Below are 23,774 nucleotides of genomic sequence, written 5' to 3' on the forward strand. Positions count from 1 at the left end.
TACCGTGTATTATTTATATTCCATTTCTACGTCTTACATATTTATGGTTCGTTATAAATATTATGAGTCACATTCTCAAAGCTATCTTCTTCAAATGAAAGTGACGAAGTACATTGTAATGTCCTCTTCAGAAATGTCAATAATTCTGCGGAGATTACGATAAGAATAGAATATTTACATTCTGCGGAGATACCGAAGGGACATAATATTTGCTTAAGAAATCGTCATTCGAGAGCACTATCTTTTCACTGCGTATGAACATCTTGGTGTCTCATTTGTTTACGATGCATGTTATTTCGAAAAAACGAATTAAAAAAATGAATGAAATACGTACGCTGCACGTACATCAAATCGTACGAAATATTTCGATTTTGCTCTCTCACACACGGGAAGAAGATAAATGCCTTAAAAGTGAATAAAAATTTATTTACTCCTGATGTTATAATATTCCCCACAATGTTCATGACAAATTTATATCGTTGTCCATAGTGTGCGCGTTATCCGTCGAAAAAATCTTGTATACAACAATCAGAAATCGCTAACAAATAATCTGTCTACGAGTTCTTACACTTGGAATATAATAAATGCGCCGAACGCGTACATACAATATGTATAGTTACTTCGAAATGATTCGAATAACAAGATACTGAAATATTCAGATATACCATCGTTGCTTTGAAAAGTCTTTAAACGAATCTGCCTTAAGAGTTTGGCGGTAGTTTCTTAAAATAGAAATGCGTAGAAAGGGGGCAAACAATGCAATACAATACAATATACTCGTGGGGCTTGCATACTTTCGTGTTAAGAAAAAAGTTTTGTACGTCTAAACGATTAAACTACTCCTTTCGACCGAAAAACGACAATTGCCAGCGACGAAACAAACAATATCGATATCAAGTGCTACTACATATTTCGTGACAGGGGTGGCCAACAAATTCCCGGGCAACTTTGAACTTCAATAGTTTTCAGACCGTCGATGTTAATACCTACACAAATTACCGGAGTTAAAAATTGTTTCAAATAAAAAGTTATGCCATGAACCGTGGTATAATCAATACGAAGCGCTAACGGAATCAAGCGATTATTTTTCTTTTCAATTACCAGAAACCAATTGTTATAAAAGCCTGTAAAGCAAAATCTAGAAAAATTATTCCAAGGATTATTTTTAACGGAATAAAATGCAAAAAAATCTAATTCTTACAAAGTAAAACTGTAACAATTAGTAATGAAGTATATCAATTAGTATAAATTTGTCCAAGTGTGATTGAACATGGAGATGATTATAATTAATTAGATACAAATATCTTATTAAGTCTTTTAAATATTCTTACGATTAAAAATAGCTTAGGAAGTTATTTGCCACTCTGATAAACAATAATAGCGAGAATGCACTTCTGGAATGGTTTCGTTAAATGCAAATGAGTCTGATAATTCTAAGAAAAAAAAAGAAAGATAAAATATCACTTTAAAACTATATGGTTCCCCGTACTAAACTTTTTTCTCGTAATTAAAACATTCGAAGTTACAAGAGATCGACTGATCCATATTAATAAGTTTCAGTTTCTTCGCGTTTGTTTCGATCATTGTCCGCAAAGAACAATGAAATTCAGCGCATATTAAGGAAAAGTCTTATTTGCAATAGGTCAAGGTGTTCTAAATGTATTTGTTGATCAATATCATTTCTTGTTTAAATCAGAAATACTGGCGTATACCCGTATATTACAATTTTTAGCAGGGGAGCATGCGTTTTCTATACGTAAGATTGCACTTCGATGGTTCTTTGAGTCAAACGCAACAAATTGTTATTTCTCTTCTGCCTTGCGCATCGATCACTCTTTCGTTAATTGTTAAACGAAATACATACTGCAAACCAAGTACGATAGACCGTGTTAAATTCTCCATCGATTCGCCTTGAGAAAACATACCTAATTTTGTGATAATCGTGCGTCTACAGTCGCAGAAACGACAAGAAGCGATTTCTCGATATTTTTCGCAGATAATTTCTTTAGTCGTTACAAATTGCACTTATAATCCAGGCAGGTATAATATCAGACAGTATCGAAATTATTTTATTATTCTTCTTATGCATAGACGGACAAAACATGTTCAATCGCTGCCGAAATATCTGAAAATGGTTAGAAACTAAGCCTCTCTTAGTTGTAATTATTTAGCTTGTGCCAGTAAGCGTTGCCTTAGCGTAATTTCTATGTTCACAAAATTGGGTAGGTTACTGCGCAACGACATATAAAAACTTTTTTCCCCCATAGAATGTGTAAAAGCTATACGTGTGTTTCGACTTTCTCGTCGACAGATCGGGAATAGTAATCTTCCACGAGGACCGTTATGAAATTCTGTATAAAGTGTTTTATTAATATTTTGATTTTGATTTCTTTCGAACAGAAAACTACTGTAAATTTAATACATAGGGTTTCCATAAGAATACCTAACGTTTGGTGTGGTTTGTAGGAAAATGTCTTTCCAGAACAGTCGAACGAGAAAGCGATGATTTAATCTTTTTTTTCGGGGACTTCCCTCTAACGAAACAATTTTTCTCGTTTTATCCCAATGAAAAGGGTTCTACTACTTTGCAAAAGGTTACATGCTTTTCCCCCTTGATCGTACGTGCACGAAAGCGGAAAAGTTCACTCCTCCGTAAAAACTTTCGCGTGATTGGTGCGAAAATGCGTTCTTCTCGGTAGCGGCCGTTTATATTCGCGCGTGTATGCCAATTGTACGTGACGAAATAAAAGTGTACAGATACAATTTAGGCCAAAGCGAGAACACTGTAAACGCGTGCAACCCTTAACGTTCCAACGTCACGTGAGAATATTCCACGCAAGACACAAGTCGCCATAAACAATCTTGCTATGTGTCTTAAGAAATAAGAAATAAAAATATAAATAAACAACTGTAACCGCGATTCAACGACAGAAACGTATCTCAACGGATGTTATAAATTGTACCGGTTGATTAATTCTTACCAATTAGTAAAAAGAGTATCGAACATAATTGTTATCTGTAAGCAAAAAGAAGAAAAAAAAACACGCGTTACACATAAAACAATTTAAACCTAAAACACACGCGACTCGTGATTATAGTCGATATTAAATACACATTTACAAATTTCGTACATAATTAGATATTGCTTTCTTGAATATTTTTATAAACATTACAGGGCAAATTATTACTTTTTTCGTACGACAACGATAAATGACTCTTCTTCGCAAATACTCACTTTTATAAATTAAAAAATAAAGATCGCTTGAAAGCAATGTACGTATAAAAAAAATTAGTTAACAAAATTCGTCATAGATAAAATTTACCTATTTGCACTATTTATCGAGAACACGTATCGCGTTCGTCATCGAAAGACGAACCTCCGGGTATCTCTTTGCGAAATAAACGGTGCTCCGATTACGCTCGAACAAAGGTAATAAAAAAAAAACGAACGCGACGCGTTCGAAAATTAGCGCTTATCGCCCCCGGACGATAAAAAGAAAAAAAAAACATTCCTTATCGGCCAGCTGTTCATCTTATCGTAAAAGCAAATACATTTCGGGTAGTGTAATTCTTAACGCATTGTATGCTCGAATACAATCGCCACGTACGCAACAGTAGAATCAAGAGGTGGATCGTTAAGGGTTCGAGTAAGCTGGAAACAAAAAATTAAGAAGAAACAAAAATAAAAGTCGAGAACAAAGCAGTGATGTTTGAACTGCGCAACTACTTACGTTGGAAGTAATTATCACGTCCTAGGAAGTCGCTATAAGGAACGAGCTATCCGGGTATTAACTTTTACAAGTACTCCCGATTATCTCGTTCGGTTTCGGTTTCAATAATCTGCAATTAGTAAATTTATTTAAAGGACACCGTTTCACCCCCACCGCTCAGGAGCTGCTAGATCTGATTAGAAGTTCTCTCTTGATCGTCGAAACGATCTTTTCTTTACGTTCACTTTGTTCAAAACGGTAAATATTTGGTAAATAGTAAAAGAAGAAGTAGTTAACAAACAAGACAAAAACAATGATTTAAACGTTTCAATCTTTGGATTCCTGCCAGGAAATTAGTTTTAATCGTGGCATCATATGTGTAACTCAAGCAGGTATTCTATTGTATTATTTTTACTACTGTATAGACCTTTGAAAAATATCAAATGTGTAGAATAGCTAAAACTATGGAAACCATAAGACTTCTTTTTACTATATTGTAAATATGTGTGTTTCTTGTCAAAAAATTATCAAAAGGGGATCTAAAAATATGTATTTTACAGTAGAATACCCCGTTAATGTTGAATAAAATAGACGTAGTTTATGAACAACATTCTAGTGATTCGCATTTGGAGTTTGTCTATCCTTCGTTATATTACTTAACTAAACGTTGTTCCCCATTCCTCTGTAAACCAGAAACGTTAATTACGATTTATATTCATAGAATACATTAATAGAAGTTTGTATAATTAATATTAAATTAATCTAATAATCGTCACTATAAACTTGTTCATAAAATACAAACGTTATTACCCAACATCAAATCACACACATGTATCCTCGTTCTAGTAACTGATGCTGTTAATAAATCTAATTTTCTAACATGGAGCTAAAAACTAGAGATGGAAAATAAAAATGATTGTTTTAATTTTGTTCGCTACGATTGATCTTGTCTACTATTTATCACTCGCACGAGCATGCATTATAATTGAAATGATAATAAATATCTTGTGATTTTGTGCGCAAGTTCTGTCGACTCGGAGTATTGAAATCAACGTCGCGTTTATTTCTCGGACGCATAAATACACAAGAAGAATACTGTTGATGAATTCAGACGTAGCGTATATGTTTCTCTTTTTCGTTTTTTTTTTTCTATTTTTTTTTCTTCGTGAAATTCTAACCGAAGCAAATACGCTGCTACAATTCGTTAAACGAGACTCTACGTAGATTCCGTCGTTTCAGGAGGAAAAAACGCGTAAAAGACGACTACGAAAATCGTAGATTTCCCCGTCGACGGACTTCACCCTCTATTCAATATACAATTCCTTAAATGGAATTACATTTGGTTTAAATTACAAAAAATACACAGAATGCGTAATACGTATAAAAACTGTTGTATGTGTCGTATAGTTATACTAATCTATAGAGTTCGTCGATCGTAATCAGACTTCGAAGTGAAACGCGCTATCGTTGATTGCGATGAACATTGATCTGTTTAAACAGAGACGGTAGTAAATTGGTGTACATTCAATCGTGGCTCCGTATAAAATAACGATTAAAATGCCTTCGTTCTAATTTCGTGGAATATTCTGGACGCTATTCTCTACCTCGAAACGTTAAAAGTTACCTGTGAACACTTCGAAGCCTGATTAAAATAAAAAAATCGACTCGGTCGACAATTTTATATTGCGCTATTAATGACCACCAGATTACACCTAGTTAATCGCTAAATGCTGTTAATACATCACGAGCTAGTGGTAATACACGTAACTAAAAAACAATAATAATCATTATTCTCTATATGTTATTTTTTTTTTTTTTCGATTTATATTCTATGTGCGTACTCGTCATTCCTTTCTACGTCGAAAGCATTGGTTATGAACAAAAGGATCCACAATTTGGATCTGACAATGGAGTACTTGTGTTATAACGATAATTAGCTGCCTAATGTCTTGTATACGTGGAATTCTATACCTCTGGTGAGTTTGGCGTGGTTGCGTTGATATGATCCTGTAAACAAATTCTGAGATCCCGCTCGTCTAGTTCGCTTTCAGTGTCAACACTGAATGTTCTTACGTTTTGGCCACCATGGCCCGTCCAACGTTGCTTCCAACTTTCTAGCCTCATGACCTGTGACACACATATAACACACAATAATATTTGTTGAATCGAACGAAACGATCGTTCCTGGAAAGTCCGGTACCCTCTCTATGTCGCTGTTCAATTTAAAAAAAAAAAATTACACTTCACGCTGCCGTCTCTGAAAACAAGATCGAAATCTGTACAAATCAACTACTTCGTAATTTGTATAGCAATTTTGTACAGTACATTCTAATTGGTATAGTTCGTTCGATCATTAATAGTGAGAATCATGAAGTAAATAATGAAATAACTGCATCGAGAATTATTTTCATGTTATATGTACACGGCTGGATAAAATTCCAATAGATGATGTTTATGAAATTTATCAAACTTATTGTTTAATATCGAACAAAATAATATGCTTTGAAATATGTAACAAAACGAACGAAGCGAATGTCGTGCATTTTAACCTAAAATCTAGCGAAACGCAAGCAAAGAGCAAAACCACAAGAGTTCTATTTCTGTAACGATTCGTTGGCTTTTGGGATAAGTACAAATAAGAACTAGTTATTTTGGAAAACGGAATGCAGAACTAAACGATAATTATACATTCGTTAACATGTTATATATACATTTATAAACCAAATCATACTTTCATATTTGATTATGCTTTATCTATAACTTCTATAAAAAAAAAAGTAATGCTTAAACAAACAAGATATTCTAAATATGTCTCCTACTAACAAGGGTTGAAAACAGTTATGAGAATCGAAATGATAGTGTAACAGTTACGAATAAAAAAGGTTCTGTTGCATACTGATTATGGTTATGGTTGCACAGAACCGTTACTATATCGGTTCTGTGCAACCGTAACCATAACCGATGTACACAGTTCTATATCGATTCTGAAACGGTTCTATGTCGGTTCTAAAACGATTCTAAACTGTTCTTATGCCAGTTATGCGTCGCTTCTGCATAGACATTGCATAGAAAATATTCATCAGAATGTTATACCACAAATTATAATGCACAATATGTACTAACACATTGATTACCATGTCACTTTGCTTAGAAAGTTTGTTTCATTAGTAAGCAATGTGTTAGAATGCGTATCTCGTTCCTTTGTACAGTAAAAAATTTCAATTCTAACCTATAATAAAAGAAGAGGACGAAACAAAATGAAATGAAATAAAGCAATATGTACAGTAATTGCAAAGCACGTAATTAAAACTGCAAAGCATAGATCATACGTGATGAGGAAATTCAACCGGTGTATTGTTACACATGTTATGATTTGTTAGCATAAGAAGAGTAGCTATAATGCGGGACAAGATTATCGTCCGTTTCACATTTTTCTTTAAATAGATATACACGCCAAAACATATATGTTTCGTGCACCCTAGAAAATAAAATTCTGGTTAAAATATCATTCTGTCCCGCATTGTAATATAGCATCTACTAATTTCAATCTTCCATTGAGAAGCTTAACACTGACGAATCGTTAACACACATCGTGTTTATGAATTTTCCTGCAACTGCATCGAGTGCACTTCTACGTGCACATACGTGAAATTCTATTTACATATCGTACACGATGAAAATATCTTTATCTTGCAGAACTAACAAGATCCGAAGTATAATGTACAAAATACAATAGATTCTGATTAAAAATTGATGTTCAAGTGCAAGGGCAAGCTTTTCTAAACGCTCTTTAAAGTCGAAGTTCAAGTAACTCGAGATATTACGTTAGAAAATTAACGAACAATTATTGAATAATAACGATGACCATACGGTTACACGAAACTACACACAGGAAAAACATTTCATTTATAAACTTCACATTAACGTCATGCTACGTATATGAAATGGATAAAAATAATGCTTACAGATGGGTAAAGACTTACTCGAGCCAACGCCAAGGCTCAGTGTCCGGGCTGGTGATTGGCGTAGGGAACTAGGGAGACAGAGATAACACAGCAATAGAGGGTTAGTTTTACAAAAAAAACCATTAGTTTCATTGTGTTAGTGTCTGGTACCTTCACACAATAAGAATTCCATTTGTAATTACAATTAGGTTCAGGTATCACTGCATCGTTATTTCTTCTAATTCTGCTTATGCAGCGCTTCATTCAATGATATATTACAATGCAATTTTTCTGAGTATCCTATACACATAAAAGATTGGATCAAATGAATAATATCTTTGAAGGTGTACTTTCTAAGAACAATCTCCTAGTTCTTTCTTTTGTGTAAAAGTTGTTGGATTAGCTGTTACTCCGTGCTGTGCTAACTCTCAATGTCTAATAAAATATTATTAAAGCACAATCAGTATAATAAATAGCGAGCTTGATTTGTCATAAAATGATTTTAACATGTGCCTATGTAGAACAGTTTAAATGTTGATGCCAAGACATTGAAAATTTGGCAATTACATTAAAAAATAATCACTGATTAAAGAAACATTTGAAACAATGAATCTTGGTACCATACAGAAAATGGAACATTGACTGCAAATTTTCAATGTGCAATGAATTAAAAGAAAAGGACAAATATTTTGTTCAAAAGGGCACTGCTAATATTGTTTTAGCGCCCTCAAAGATATACGGTTTTTTTTATACTTAAAACAACGATGATTATTAGCACATCCCCACCAGTGCAAAAACAATATTAAATGAGCGGGTACCATAATCACGATTAACGTTAAGTGTAAAGCGATTTGACATTTAAAATTTATATTGCATTGCAGCATAGACATAACAAGCTGTGAATGCATCCTATTGTCGAAGCTCTAATATGTAAACAACTTTTTTTTTTTATGTGAATTATAATTCATACAGATTACATGAGCACAAAAAGTTTATGAGCGAGTCAAAACAATTAAGAATATACTGGAGATGATGAAACGCGATGAATTCTTAATGTGTACAGGTACCTCTGCAGGAATGTTATTTGTCAATATGACAAGTGAGAAGGTTGTGTTTTGTTTGGCACTAGAACAGTTAATTGTTAATAACAAACATTCAAAATATGTACTGTATCGGTTAGTGTTGTATCTGTTAACTTATTAATAATGAAAATCTAATAAAATATTTATCTTAGCATCGAAGTCGAGAAATAAATTTTATTTAAATACCGATAAAAATCTCCACCTATTTGTTGATCAATTCTTTTTTCTAAACATGAAATTTTTTATATAGCGTTCGTTTTAATTAAAAACAAAAGTACCGTTCGTCAGCGTGACAGCATTACATTGCAGTAAGAGGTGCAATTTGTGCATAACAGTTTTGTGAGTCACATTAATACAAAAGCGTAAATTACATTTTCACATAATTTACATGTAATTACGATAGTTGTAATTGTGCGCACCCAATAAATACAAGTAGCACAAAAGTAACAATACATATTATGTACATACTCTTTTAACATACTTTTTAGTGAAGAGGTTTTAGGGAAGTTAGTTAAAAAAAATATAGTTTAGTAACACATTAAAGACTTAATCCTTGATAACACGTGAATTAATGATGCAACAGAAACAACAAGAATATTGCCCTATCTCCAATAGCATACGATCTTCATGACGAGAGATAAACAAGTGTTCATAAAACATAAGTACTTCACAAAACAGTGTCATAAAAATATCAGGTGCAATATCACAGATATATAAACACGGCGAGGAAAACTTTATATTACACAGCAGAATGTACAAAATTAGCCACAAATAAATGTGAACTATCACGATCGTAAATCCTAAAATGTTATCGATATGTATCCTACGAAAATATTAAAAAATCAAGTTACGCTAAATGTGTCCGTGTAGACTGCAAGAATAGTATATAAATTATGTGGATAAACGTTTATGAGTTGTATGAATATGCAGGAATTCAAATAATAAATCAAGATCCTAGCTATATAGAATGATCTATCAACTGGAATTACTTCTATTCCCAAATGTACGGAAATCTCGTTAATCTACAAGCTTCGGAATTTACTAAATTGCAGCCCAATAGCGGATCAATAAAAATTGGACTCTTAATTAAGCTATTGTGAAATGATCATAACTCTACGTCTTTATAACCTACCGCCATTACTTCTATCGACAATAATTTGTACTTAATGTTATAAAACACTAAACAAAGACATGAATGTCAATTTTAATGGAAGAAACTTAATCAGGATCGTCAACAATTAAAAAACATATACGAAAATAATTACACTTGTGCATAATTGAAAGCATTCTTAAATAATTAACTTGCAATACTAGAATGTCTACTATGAATAACGCTAATGGTTTCTTAAGATATGAATTAAACAAAAACTGAACGATATTTCGTTTTTTAAAATTTACTGTTCGATAATTATCTTGGATAACTAATTATTATTAGTACATACGAAAACACCGAAAAAATCAAAGTTTATTTGCTTTTCAGTAATTATTCCCTCCATTCACCCCTTACTGCAATTTTTTAAATCAATGCTTTCATTAATGCAGCTTAAACGAGCTTTAGGCTTTCCACATACCTCAGCTTTCAGTTCAGCAACTTTATCCTGTAATTCTCTTACTCTCTCACTGTCGTCTAAATTATTCCTAAGTTCACCCTCCGCGTGCATCTCCTCATTCTGTAACAAATAAGAGCGGTCAATGATTGCAACATTTCGCAGGCGGGCAACTGCATGCTGGCATTAGAGAAAATTCCACGGATAATGAAGAACAGTACTTTTAACTTGAGAAGGGATATCTTTTGCGTGAGTTCTGCAACTTGCTGCGCGTGTTCAGCGTCACGTATCCTGGCCATCATAGCTTCGTCTTTCATCTTCGACTCCAGGTCAGAATACTTGTGTTGTTGCTCCCGCAATTTGGCAGTAAGCTCCTTCTCTCTGTCTAAGGCAGCTTCCAATTCTTCTTTAACCTGTTTCCCACCTTCGTCCTGTCGACGGAGCTGATTCGTGGCGACCTGCACTTGAGTCTCAAGCTCCATAACTTTAAGTCTAAGCTCCTTTACTTCGGTCAGAGCTTCCATCTCTCGAATCCTAGTAGTCATTAAATCCTCCTCGAATTTTTGCACTTCGTGGCCCCTGTTTTCCCAAAATAGAAGCTTCTTCGGTGTGGAATCACTAGCAGGCGCTGTCTGAGCAGAACGATGCTCTTGTAAATGCCTTTGCCAGGCAGAACTCAATTCCACCACTCTTTGCCGCAGATCCTAACAAATCGTTAATACAGTGAGTGTTCTTTTTTTTAACAGAAGCGTGATAGGAAAACTTACCTTTAAGGAAAGGTTGGCTTCCGCCTCTCGGAGTTTAACGGCGATTAACTCTTCTTGCAAGTGAGCGACGGAATTATCTGGCGTGGTTTCGCGTAACGTTTTCTTATCTTCCTCTAATTCTTGTATTCTTGCTCTAAGTTCCCTTATCGTTGCATCGTTTTCCGCTTCGTGCAATCGAACCCTAACCAATTCCTCTTGCAAACACTGTATCATCTCTTCCTTCTGCGACAACGCTTCTTGCTTCAACAGAATCTCATCCAGAGACGATTGTTTCGAGGTCACGTTCTCCTCCAACAAGACCGACAGGGATCTTAATTCCTCATGAGCCTGTTCCAACTGATGGCTAGTCTCGAGATGCGTATGTCGAAGCGCCGCCAGTTCCCTTTGTACAACGAAAGCGGTTTCCTCCTCCTCCGCGCGAGAAACTTGACCCCTAACTAATCTATCCGCCAGTTCCGCGGACTCGGCTTCGAGAAGTTCAGTTCTTTGTCTAAGTAACCTATTTTCCGCCCTAAGTCTACGAAGCTCTACCATTTCCTCTTGCTCTTTCATTTTCAACACGGTGTAATCTTTCTCTAATTTCTTCATTCTCCTTGGATTAATTTTCATACCATAAGCAAGGCTCATGAGGCCATCGGGGTCTTTCTCGGCCTTTCCGGGTAGCTGTTTCTGGAAAAACTGTATCGAAAAGGACTAATAAATATTATTAGAGCAAAAATAAAATCCAACGTAAACCCGCGTGTGGGAAAGCATTGTTTCTTTGACGTTTTTGATTTTGCAATGCCGGACGTTACTTTTAAAGCCGATACAATAATATGTGTGGATGATGAACGTTACCTTCAACATGCCCTCCATGTCCAAGCTCAATAAATCTTCCTTGCCTAAGTGTAACATGGCCAGCGCAACTTTGAAAATAATTTCCATGCCTTCGGACAGAAACACGTCAAAAATGCGGCAGGCCAGCGGGAGGCTCAGCGCTGTGGTGAAAAGCGTAAGAAACCAAGACGATGCGTACATTGAGGTGTGAAAACCTTGAGCCGTAAAATGAGCGTGTAACTCGGGATGCGTGTCAGCAACTAAATGTTCTAGCTGATACATGCACACCCCTAATTCAGCCATACTCGGCTTGAACATGTCTCGCAAACGATACTCTTGCATAAGCGCTACCAGTACAGCGAAAGCTTCCTCTTCTGGCATTTGCTGCAACAATAGATCGATACCTATTTAATACCGTACAGTGTTCAACGTAACCAGGTACCGATTTCTTAAATCTCTCCCGATCATTATCCCTTTCTCACGTGAAATAATAAAGTGTACCTGCATAAGGAGCAATCCTACAATAAATCCCGAACCTTGACAGTATCCCACTTCACGATCGTGAAGACTATACGCTTTCATAACGTTAAACAAACTCTCCTGACCAAGACCGTCTTTTTCCTTAAAGAAATCATGCTCAGGATACGTTCTGGCTATATCCCTTCTGATTATCCTTTCGCATGCGGACGTGGCTTTTATATACTCGGCAAATTGCTTTTTAACAGGAGAGTCGTGAGCACCACATAGTAGTTGCCAAACAATACCTCTGCAATAATGAACGGTGAATCAGTGATTCGCTTGGGACTCGTTTCTCAATCCAAACGATTAAGAAGACTTTAAAGAAGTGTTTTTCTCAAATAGGGGACGTGAGTCCTAGGTAGAGCAAATTGTGTCTTGGGACTTAAATATCCGTATCTTTAACAATTTAAAAGTATATTTTTCTTGTATCGTTTTAACTTCTTCAGGGACGAATTGCTTTGTATGAACTGAAATATTGCCATGCTATACTATTGGGAGATTAAATTTTTTAATTAGAGATATTTATTCACAATTGTAGTGGTAGCCTTCAAAATAAGAAAAGAACAAAGTTTCCTCTTCTTTCTTAAAACTTCTTTTTAAAGTCTCCCCAGGTTGCCAGTTAATTCGAGAAGCTCTTGGAAATATTTATTACCTAAAATGATGAGGTATTCCTTGACGTACTAATTCTTTGACGAACTCTTTCCTCTTCTTCCAATGATAATCCCAATCAGCGACGATATGGCCCCAGAGGGTCCACGTATTTTCTTCACCATCAGCTGCGTTGTGGCGTCGGGGCGCAGCATCGCCGTTCCCTCCGCTGCCCCCCGACGCCACCGACACCTGAGATGTGTCGGAGCCTTTCCTACTGTGATTGCTTTGGAGCGAGTTCAACGACTTTGCATCCGATTCGATAAGCCTGTTATTGATTACACCAAACTCTTGAGACACTTCCTTCAACTTAATCCAATCGCTGTCTGTATTACAAAACTGTTGATTTGTAACATATGAGACGTTTGTTTCTATATGTCGAGACAAAAGCACTTCGTTTTTCTTAACAAAATAAGATATATGGTGCACAAATAAAGACATTTTCTTTAACTAGTTACTAGGCTTTGAATCACAATGATCGCTAAAAAGGCGTGTATTAGAATTTCTCGTTTCCGCGAGTGGTTGAAATCGATGCAATGATAAATCTGCTGACTATGGTGAACATAATAGATCCTATATCTGAGGTCATTCACATCGAAACGTACGACTAAACATTGTTACGCTATATAGAATTTTCTCTCGTCCTCTGATCAAATTAACATTCTACACGGTAACAATGAAACTCCGCAACGATTCAAATCAATTATAAGCAAATAAAAGTTCTGTCTACGTGTACGAACTTTGCTGGACTATCTTCATATGTTACAACCCAATATTATACTAATGTCTTGAAGACAACTAACATCTAATATAGATATCATTGTATATGGTAAGTCTCTGTATAGTTTTCCTCAGATGTGTGGGTTAACATTGTCTAATTTACAAGGGAATTCTACGATTGTCCCAACAGAGATTTTGATGAAGTTTTTCTGATAAAGATCTCTGATGGAACAGCTCATGGCCCTTTTGTTAGACCTGTAGCTACAAATACGTACAAAAATAAGCAGGACTGACAATTTGATATAAAGATATAGCGCTCAAAGTAATTAGACGTCTCCTTGTGTATTGCAATATCACAAATAAAAATCTTTTAAAGGACCATTTCTGGATAGTTAATTTGCATCGAGATTCGTGCAAATTACAACCTGTATGGCCTTGTTCGGTTGACCTGGCGATCTCCTAATTAATTTGAGCGGTGTGGTGTACGTAATACAATAACGAAGCACTAATATATTTAAAGCGTAGTTGATTTGCACATGCAACGACGATTGTAAACGTTGGTCGGTAGGATTAATTCACCTATTGGCTTCCTCCAGCTTAGCTAATAGAGCCAGCTCGTCGGTGGGTATTTCCTGCGACGAGTTTATACTCTCTTCCTCGGATGAAACTGGCGACGAGCTCTGTAGTATTTTGCTAGCCTGGTTGTTGTTTTGAGCGGTCTGGTGTACTGAGGTGCATAAACACAACACGCTCATCACCTGCGGTCCATAACGTGATAATCCTAATTGACCAGCTACCTGACTCTCTTGACCCCTGAAAAAAAAAAACAATTCACAGTTATAGATCGTTCGCGAGCACAAAATAATCCGCTGATTTTTTTCTATTACGTTACAGATTCGTGTATATTCGTGTAAGTTTTGTTACTTTCTCCGAACACAAGCGCAATACGTTCCTCGTTGCATCGAGGAATATACATATAACTGCGCACATTCAAGAGTTACAGTGGAAAGTAAAATGTATAATTACAAACGACCACTTCTTCCATGCCAATTAAATTATTTTCTATGCAACGGAAAAGATCAATGATAACGTTTCGCGTGTCTATATTCATTCTGCCTCTTCAATATCTTATGTCAGTGTTCGCCAACCTTGAAGAGTATAGACGCTGCTATATGAATCTTATGATTGCAGGTAAGCTACTCGGTGCAATCTAATAACTGTACTTTTATCATATACTATGCGGTCCAAACAAAGCGCTACCAGCTGTTTTCTCAGAAGCCAACGAAAGATAACTTGGAATTTTTTCCCCTCGAGGACTCGAAGAAAAAAAAGAAAAAAAAAGACGAAATCTCATTCTAGATATTGTTTACTTCGACAAAGATTTATTATTCATATAGAGATAGCAGGATACGTAAGATCTATTTATCAAGACTGTCTAAATACACTTTTTTGGCACAACCTAAACACTATAACAGTGCACCGAGCTCTTACAACCGTAATCTCTTCCTTAAACACATATACAATGTGTGTCTGCCCGGAAGATATGATAAAAATTTGTCTTCGTCCTATTAATCAAACTGTTTGGAATTTATTTGTTCTATAGTTTCTAAAACTATAATAGAATTTTAATATTCACCGAGAGGCGAATAATAAGAGAGGGGTCCTCGACTTTAATGCACTTCATCGACTAATTATTTTTACCAGCGTCGAGTTTACAAACTCGCGACCGTGTAACCGCCATCGATTCGTTGACGAACGAATGATTATTTATGCAAAATATTAATAGGTTCGAGTGGCGTCGAGGGCCCCATCGAAGCCCAATTAAAGCTCGAACTCGCGAGCATTTCAACCCCTACGATTCCCACGCGGAGGTTCCGATGAACGGTTCATTACAGACCTCTCTCTGCCCTTTCGCTCTTAGTGCTGTTCGAAGTTCGTTAAACCTCAATTAACACGTTGGCTGCCGTACCCAAATTCGCGAAACTTTCAACGATATCAACGTTTCGTTCCCCGGACAATCGTACAGTGCTTAAATTACAATTTGTCGCGGCGATCAATTTCTTTCGATTTTCTTCTGTTTCAATGCTCGGTTCGAAGAAATTGCACGGGACGCGTTAACGCGTTAAAAAGTCTACCTTTTCGACGTTTTATTTCGTGCCCATCGCGCCGCCGCCGGTGCCAGCAAACCACGAAGAACCATCGGGCAATTTGTTGTTCCTCGCTTAAGAAACTCGCGATCCGAAAACTGTCCAGGTACGACCGTCTCGCTCTCCCAGCGATTACTTTCGATTTTTCCGCGAACCGTGGTCGTTCGTCGCGGTACACAATTTTCCAACGATTTTCCGCGAAGCTATTTCGGGCTCGTGGTACGGACACATCTCGTCGTTGACCTTCTCTACAAACATCATTTTAATTTTTTTTTTGCGTCTGTTTTCGTCGTTACGCGTAGAGAAATCGGAAGAAAAAGAACTTATAAAAGTGATCATTTGTGCACGTGAATAAGAGTCATAAAAAATTTCAAAAAATACATTATTGTTAGAAACAAGTCATGTGGACTCCCATGGTAGATCTAGTGTTAGTTGTTTTTTTCATTTTTATTTGAAGTATTTGTGAGGCCTGGAGCGTGCGAGATTTTCAATTTTTCGATCGTCGTTTCGGTCCGCCGGAGTCGTGCAACAAACGACGAAAGGTCGAGAAGAAAGCCGGGCAATTAGCGCGTGCGAATGAATTAGCCAACGAAAGAGCAGGCGAACGAGTACAAGCGCGAAACACTCGGTGGCAATGCTCCGGCCACGAGATAGGATAATTCACGTTTCTCGCCGCGTACTCCGGGACGCCGTGGAATTTAAAGTGCGTACGAACATCCACACGCGAACGATAACGCTTAACAATCCGCAGGCCTCGATTGGAAACAGCGTTACGCGCGTAATTACATAATTGCAGAATATATAATTAACTATTTTATTCTTTCTGCTCGCGAACGGACGTGCAGACGGGATTTTAAAACTGGGCCAAGTACCGGGGGCCTTTGAAATGACTAGAAAATGACCCATTCGTAATTTCTAATAAAAATTGTAAAATATTTACTCGACTAAATTCTTTTTGTATTATTTTTATAATTTTTAGCATTACAAATTCCTTCAAATATCTATCGTTTTAATTCCTTTGGTACAAATAAACACACTATAATTGTTGGCAGTTCTAGTGTTAAGAAACGTGCACGTGCACTGTTATCGAACGAAATAACAATATTTTTTAAGAAATATATTTTAAAAAATGATACTTTGTCTATGCAAATACATCGATGGGAATCTTAGTCATCCATCATGCTCGATAGGGAAATATACTTGTAATTTATGCGAAACAACTATTTAGACAGCTTTGAAATGAAGTATAACGTAAGAGAGAAAAAAAAATTAATACAAGATTTCATGGTACAAGGAAAATTGTTTTCTATTGGTCCTGAACTAGAACGTAATTAAAATCGATACCGAATTTATATTCATAAAATCCTGTAACGAATATTAGTAAATATTAAAGCGTTATATCTAAGTCAAGACTCATACTTTATCACGAGACATTTTATAATACATAAGGAACGTACCAATCGTCGAACACCTATAGCTTAGTTTTTATCCTAGTTACGTCATACTCTACTTCAAGGCTACGATAGTAATATTTGTTTTACATGAATTGTATCTCGAATTCTTTCTGCAGTGGGTCACGTTACTCAGTGACCGACACTGTCGTTGGTTAAATAAACCATTGTACATCATAATCGATGATTTTCAAAACAAACATTTAAGGGGAAATATATTATACGAAATAAATCTTTAAATTTTCTATTGGTACTCATATTTGACGTCATCTTCAAACTACCAATGAAAAATTTAAATTACAAAAGAGAACCGGTGAATAATCTTTTGTGGTAAACCGTCGAAAAAATAAATAATAAACGACTCGTGACGGCTGTAACCGACGTTATCGATTCCATCCCGACTCTTGCCAACGAGTTTAATATCAAGATCCGCGGTGGAACGTAAGGATCGGAGTTTTTTCGTAAAATTGAAAACCGTCGACCGTACGAGAAACGCCCATTTTAAGTTTCCGTAAAAAACTTTAATCGAAACGTAATTTGCCGGTTTCTCTTCCCTCCTGCTCGTTCGAATCGAAGTTAATTTCCGTCGACTACGATTCACCGAACTCCCACAAATGTCGTCGAGTTTCGCGTCGACGCTTTTAAAAAGTCATCGAAGCCTCGACGAGCCACGATCAAGCATCGGTATCTCATTAGCAGACAACCGCGGTGCAAAGGGACTTCCCCTAACAACCTAATTTGTCTCGGGATAATTCTCAACCGAACCAGACGAAAATCGCGCGGCCACCGAACCGTGATTTCAATTCATATTCCGTTTCAATGCGGGTGCACCAAAACTCCCGTACCGAATCGTCAATGTTGAAAGATCTCGCGCTCCATATTCGCTTTTCGAGGCAAGCAGTTCGTATAATAGCTCGCAATTGTTCCGACAAAACCCAAATTGTACCCTGGTCGGACAATTATTCGAATACAATTCCATTTACTACACTTAACGCCAGAACTACCAAACCAGTAAAAATCAGTGATTTCAAACTTTCGTTTGATGCTAAATTTGCAGTCTCAACATGACGAGTTTCAATGAAAATGCTTTATTGCAACATTCAAAGAGTTAATTAATTTGTTTTTTCCCCACGTACGTTTCTAAATTAAGTTGAAAATAAGGCGTATACTATCGTGTTTGCGTCAGACTCTGATAACGGTGCGCGCGAAGAGCCACACGGAGTGCGGGCAGCAATTTTCAAAGCTAAATATTTCGAAAAGTAAACGTCGTACGGAAAAAAAGTATCACGCGGTTTCGACTTATTTTTTACGGGGAATCAACACCAGTTTGATAGTACTATACAGAGTGTTCAACTACCCCTGGGAAAAAATTTTAATGGGAGATTCTGGAGACCAAAATAAGACGAAAATCAAGAATATCAATTTCTTGATTGAGGTTTCGTTAAAAAGTTATTGAAAAATTTCAAATCGTTCTGGAAAAATTATTTTCATTTGCAGGGGTCAATTACAATCATTTTTGGTCGATAGACATACCCTCGAAATCCTACCCACTTTCGAGAATAAAATTCGACAATGTGTGAAATTTTTCGACAAAATTAAAAAATTTCAAATCGTTCTGGAAAAATTATTTTCAGTTGCAGGGGTTAATTACAATCCTTTTTGGTCGATAGACATACCCTCGAAATCCTATCTACTTTCGAGAAAAAAATTCGAGTAGGTGTGAAATTTTTCGGCGAAAAAATAAATTTCAAATCGTTCTAAAAAAATTATTTTCAATTGCAGGGGTCAATTACAATCATTTTTGGTCTTTAGAGATACTCTCGAATTCCGACCCCCTTTCGAGAAAAAAATTCGAGTAGGTGTGAAATTTTTCGACGAAAAAATAAATTTCATATCGTTCTAAAAAAATTATTTTCAGTTGTAGAGGTCAATTATAACCATTTTTGGTCAATAGACATACCCTCGAAAACCTACCCACTTTCGAGAAAAAAATTCCTTATTGAAAATCTAATGTGAGGCCAGAAATGTTTGCCCGAAATTTCATGCGAATCTTTAAAATATCATAACTCCTGAACGGATTGGACGATTTTAATGTTTCAAAATGCAAACGACGCGTATTTTAGTGAAAAATATGTAGAAATTCTAAAAATATTCGAAAAGTTGATCCTTGACCCCGTAAAATGAAAAAAAAAACCCATAGAAACGGTCCAATTTTCAAACAGCCATAACTCTTACAATAGTGGTTATATTTCAATGAAACTTTTTTCTGACGTAGAGCTCATGGGTACCTACAAAAAGGTATTAGACAACTTTTCTGTAGGGCGTCAAACAAAATTACTAAAAATCAAAAACGAACTAAATTTTTCGACAAGAATGAAAAGTTTCAAATCATTCTGGAAAAATTATTTATGGTTGCAGGAGGTTAATTACAATCATTTTTAGTGAATAGAAACATGAATCTATGGAAAACGCCTTGTTAGAATCCGCCTCATTCTCAACCCTGAAACCTCATGCAAATTATCGAGAATATCTTCGTTCGAGTGTTAAACACTTTGATACGGTTGGATCGTTAAGAAAACAATTGTTTTTTTTTAAATTCGTTTTAAAATAATACAACCGTGACACGATTTAAAAAAAAAGAAAAAATTTCGCGGTCCATTGACGCAATTGGTTCTGGCATCGTTTCTGATATTATTACTGTTGCTATTTGTTCGTTAGAAACGGTGAACTATTAACGACGATAAATGAGTTTATCGAGCACGGTAATAAGTTCCTGGATTAAGGTTCGCGATCGGTGTCGGAAAATTGTTTAATCGGGAATCACGGTATCACTGATAACGATCGATCTTGGCGAGTCTGGCTGCGCGATTGTCCAGCAAGGGCCACCGATTAATTGGCCAATCGACGTTGATTTTATCGTTCCCTTTTTTGATTAACTGGCACAGTTGGATCGCCAAACACGTACTGGAAAGTACAAAATGGTTTGAGGGTCGATGGAGCCCGCGCAGGCCAGAATACTCCACATGCGCACCGACCTCTCTTTCGTAACAAGTAAATAAAAGGACTCGTCCGAGGGAACGTGTCTTCGTTCCTGATAAACGGAACTCGACCGTAGTTTGTGGGAGAAACATTCATGATGCACGAGATTAAAACGTCTTCCGTGCAACGAATCGAACCCAACCGATTGCAACCGCTGGTAGCAGTTCGTTGGAACACCCTGTACATTCGATTCATTTTTCTCGATAACACTGACCAATGGCAAATATGTATTATTCATCCGAGCAATCAATTGTTACGACTCTAATTACGAGAATGAACATTGAATTCAAATATTGGCTCTAGTGTTTCGTAATACCTAAAAGAAAGGGTTATTTTTGCCAATTTTTTATATTTTACATGACCATTGTATAGAAGAATGGCGTTTAATTAAAAAAAAAAAAAGAAATGAAATTGCACTTATCAAGCGCATGGATGCACATAAATGCACAATATACAGACTGTAACGCATTCTGCAAATTGTTGAAATATTTGAAACCAATTCAATTTCCCTTTATTACGTTCCTTTCTACCTCAAATCTAATCGACGACAGAATTCGATTCAACTTAACGAGACATTCAAGAACGAGGCTAAGTAAAAAAGTAGTTTGGAAAATATAATTGCCTTTATATTACCACTATCTTACAACTTTGAATGTTTTATCGGTTCTCGCGACAATATTGGCCTGCGTAAACCATGATAACGTAACAATAAATATAAAATTAATTTGAACGTAAACAAGAAATAATTTGTTGCATCGTTTTACGATATACTTTTATATATCACAGAAGAGAACCAAAATATTGTGGTCCGGTCACTGAACATGCTCGTTAAGACTAACGAAGCGTTTAACTTTAATTATACAATTTAACTTTGAAAATTCCCGTGTTGCGTTAGGAGAAAAGTAAAAACCGCACGCGATAGGGTATCGCGTCGAGGCTGATTCGACGCGAAACTGCACAGCGAATTGCAGAAAGTGCATGTCGTTTTAATTAGAATCAACGAATGCACGAATTACGAACCTTTCACCGATGCGTTTGCCGAAAAAAAAAAAAAGAAATATTGTTACGTTAGCTTCTAGACTAGAGCCGTGATTCTATTTTTAGTTCTTCGAATAGCACGAAATAACTTTGTATCCGTTATTCGGTTTTATATGGCACGAATAAAATATTTGCCCAACTCCGATACAGAAAACTGTGACAAACAGGTCCGGCCCTGTTCTAGACTCGGCGATTACAAACGCGACTTTTTCGTCCGCGCTACAATATGGTTTTAAATTGTTCCGTGACGATGAATGACGGATCGCTTTACCGTTACAGTTGCAAAACGCGCGGCACCACGTATCGCGCGTATACATGGAAAGCAATCGTCCAAATGCGTGCGCGAACAAAGCGATCGAAATGAAAGAGTGAGTTGTGCACCGTGTCGCGGAACGCGATGATTCTAAAACGTTTCACGATTTCCGCAACGGAATTTCGAGGGGAACGCACCGTATGTTGTTTTTTTTCTCCGTTCATTTCAACGTTGCCAGAAATTACCACAAATTCGACGCCACCGAAACGTGATCCGTGCTTAAATTCATAATCCTGATGTAACTACCAACATTCTCCGTTATTACACGACCGTTACTACATGAAATTTCGCATTAAGAAGGTTTTAAAGATAATGAGACGAATTCAATGACCATATTAATGGGCTTCAAATAATCTCGCTAGTTTAAAGGCAATCAAAAATTTTTTGACTTTTTTGTACGTAATAAACTTAATTGTTTTACAGTAAATGTTCAAAATGGTCTCTATCGGTTTCAAGCGTTTTCGGACGCGAGATTTAATATTATTGCAAGCATGTACAATTCTTTCCTTCGTGTATTCTGGTACCTTAAGAATTTCGTTATAAACTTTATTTTTTATGTATCAATATGAGAACGAAACGGACGATGGACACCATTTTGTTCATTTATTGTAATTATACATTTTTTCGTATTCGCAAAAATAACGAAGATATTCATACAGTGATTTTTTCCCCAACATATTTTATACTGTACATTTACAACTTGTTCAAAACCATTTTGAAACAAATTGTTCATTAGCAAAATTTGATCGAAAATAGCGCCCAAAATTCGGGTTTAAAGAGGTTGGGTTGTAAGTATAATTAGTTGGGAAAAATTCTTAATAAAGATCCATGACATAGGTTGATACATATCAATATTCAATTTCAACAAATGTATGTTTTTGAAGTGGTCTACAAGATCATTTACAAATATCTACCCACCTGTAGGTAGTATGTCTGGCACCACAATAAGCCAGCAGTAAATAAATTCTTTTTAGCCAACATAAGTACAGTTGAATTTTACTTCATCTGCATTGCTACATTCACTCCTACTAATAGTATAATTGCCCCATTGTCACAATTACTTTTGTTAATTCTACTAGTCTATTTAAAATTGAATGCGTCTGAAAACATCCCACAGTGACATACAAATCTTTTTTTAACATAGATCTTATCAGGACAAACTGAACGAGACTACAAATTTTTCATAGATCCTAGAAAAATATCTTGAAATAATTTTTATATCTAAATAATTATATGTCAGAAGAACATTATGTTTATTCTATAGTTTTTATTAAATCATTTGTTTTTAGATCTATTTCAAATTAAAGATAGTTTTCCAATATAATGTTTAAAGAAATGAAAATGTGTCTTGGAATATACAAACTATCATGCATAGTTTTTGATTGTTTTCTTATTTTACTTTAATAAAATCTTCTGTTTATTCCTCATAAACGTTTATGTAATTATAAATGACATTATGTTAATTTATAGATCTATTTTAAATCGTCATAGGAATAAATCAAACGCGCTACATTCGAGCTAGAATTTATGACAGAAAAAATAAATATTTTCAACGTGACATCATTAAATCTAATTTAGCATGTAATTTGCTAATAGAGCGTCGCTCTTTGAGCAGATGAAACAAAAATCAACAACAACGTGCCGAAAATCAACTGTACATAATACGAAGAACAAATGTTCGGTAACAGGTGCCCAACAATACGACGACGAAAAAAGAAAACTGTCAGAGTGGCACTTGTCCATATTAACAAACTGTCAGGCAGCCGAATCAACCATGGCCATCTGTTTCTGATATGGGCTAAAACCGTTGTAAAACACTTACCTACGACGTGACTAATACTCCATAGGCTACTCGGCAAATGAATCACGCATTAAGTCAAAAAATTAACTTTCCCGTCAGCTAAATCGGATACAACGCTACCATCAGAGCAACGAACAGGCACATACGCGGCTGTCACCACTTAAATTGTCATCACGATAGATTGTCCACGCGCACTGTTACCAACATTACAATCGTTATGGAAGCATCAAGA

General features: G+C 36.0%; 1 protein-coding gene across 9 annotated transcripts; it reads right to left on the minus strand.

Moving 5' to 3' along the window:
- On the minus strand, positions 1–23,702 carry LOC122398191 (ecotropic viral integration site 5 ortholog). 9 transcript variants are annotated; one of them, XM_043397859.1, is made up of 12 exons: positions 18,488–18,595; positions 15,889–16,148; positions 14,333–14,566; positions 13,038–13,301; positions 12,368–12,632; positions 11,888–12,250; positions 11,051–11,728; positions 10,505–10,987; positions 10,308–10,406; positions 5,682–5,837; positions 3,732–3,840; positions 1–3,652 (listed from the first exon to the last, which is right to left on the minus strand). In XM_043397859.1, exons 2-11 carry the CDS (start codon positions 15,951–15,953, stop codon positions 3,796–3,798), a joined length of 2,652 nt encoding a protein of 883 aa, XP_043253794.1. In that variant the 5' UTR covers positions 15,954–16,148; positions 18,488–18,595; the 3' UTR covers positions 1–3,652; positions 3,732–3,795. The 9 variants fall into 9 exon arrangements, with proteins under 9 accessions (XP_043253794.1, XP_043253795.1, XP_043253798.1 ...); XM_043397860.1 differs by lacking the exon at positions 18,488–18,595 and having other exon boundaries at positions 1–3,016; positions 3,324–3,652; positions 15,889–16,689; XM_043397863.1 differs by lacking the exon at positions 18,488–18,595 and adding an exon at positions 5,193–5,198 and having other exon boundaries at positions 15,889–16,689.
- Positions 23,703–23,774: the final 72 nt, after the last annotated feature.

The sequence above is a fragment of the Colletes gigas genome, unplaced genomic scaffold (genome assembly GCF_013123115.1).
Source record: "Colletes gigas isolate AHSC1104 unplaced genomic scaffold, ASM1312311v1 Colletes_gigas_Sc00011, whole genome shotgun sequence".
Taxonomy (NCBI): Eukaryota; Metazoa; Arthropoda; class Insecta; order Hymenoptera; family Colletidae; genus Colletes; species Colletes gigas.

Bases quoted from the DNA above. Each gene is read 5' to 3' on its own strand.
- LOC122398191 (XM_043397863.1), bottom strand. From the start codon at position 15,953: ATGGTTCTTCGTGGTTTGCTGGCACCGGCGGCGGCGCGATGGGCACGA. The intron at 13,302-14,332 runs GTGAATTAATCC...AATCAATAACAG, and splicing joins AAGCTGGAGGAAGCCAATAG to GCTTATCGAATCGGATGCAA. The intron at 10,407-10,504 runs GTACTGTTCTTC...TATTTGTTACAG, and splicing joins TATCCCTTCTCAAGTTAAAA to AATGAGGAGATGCACGCGGA.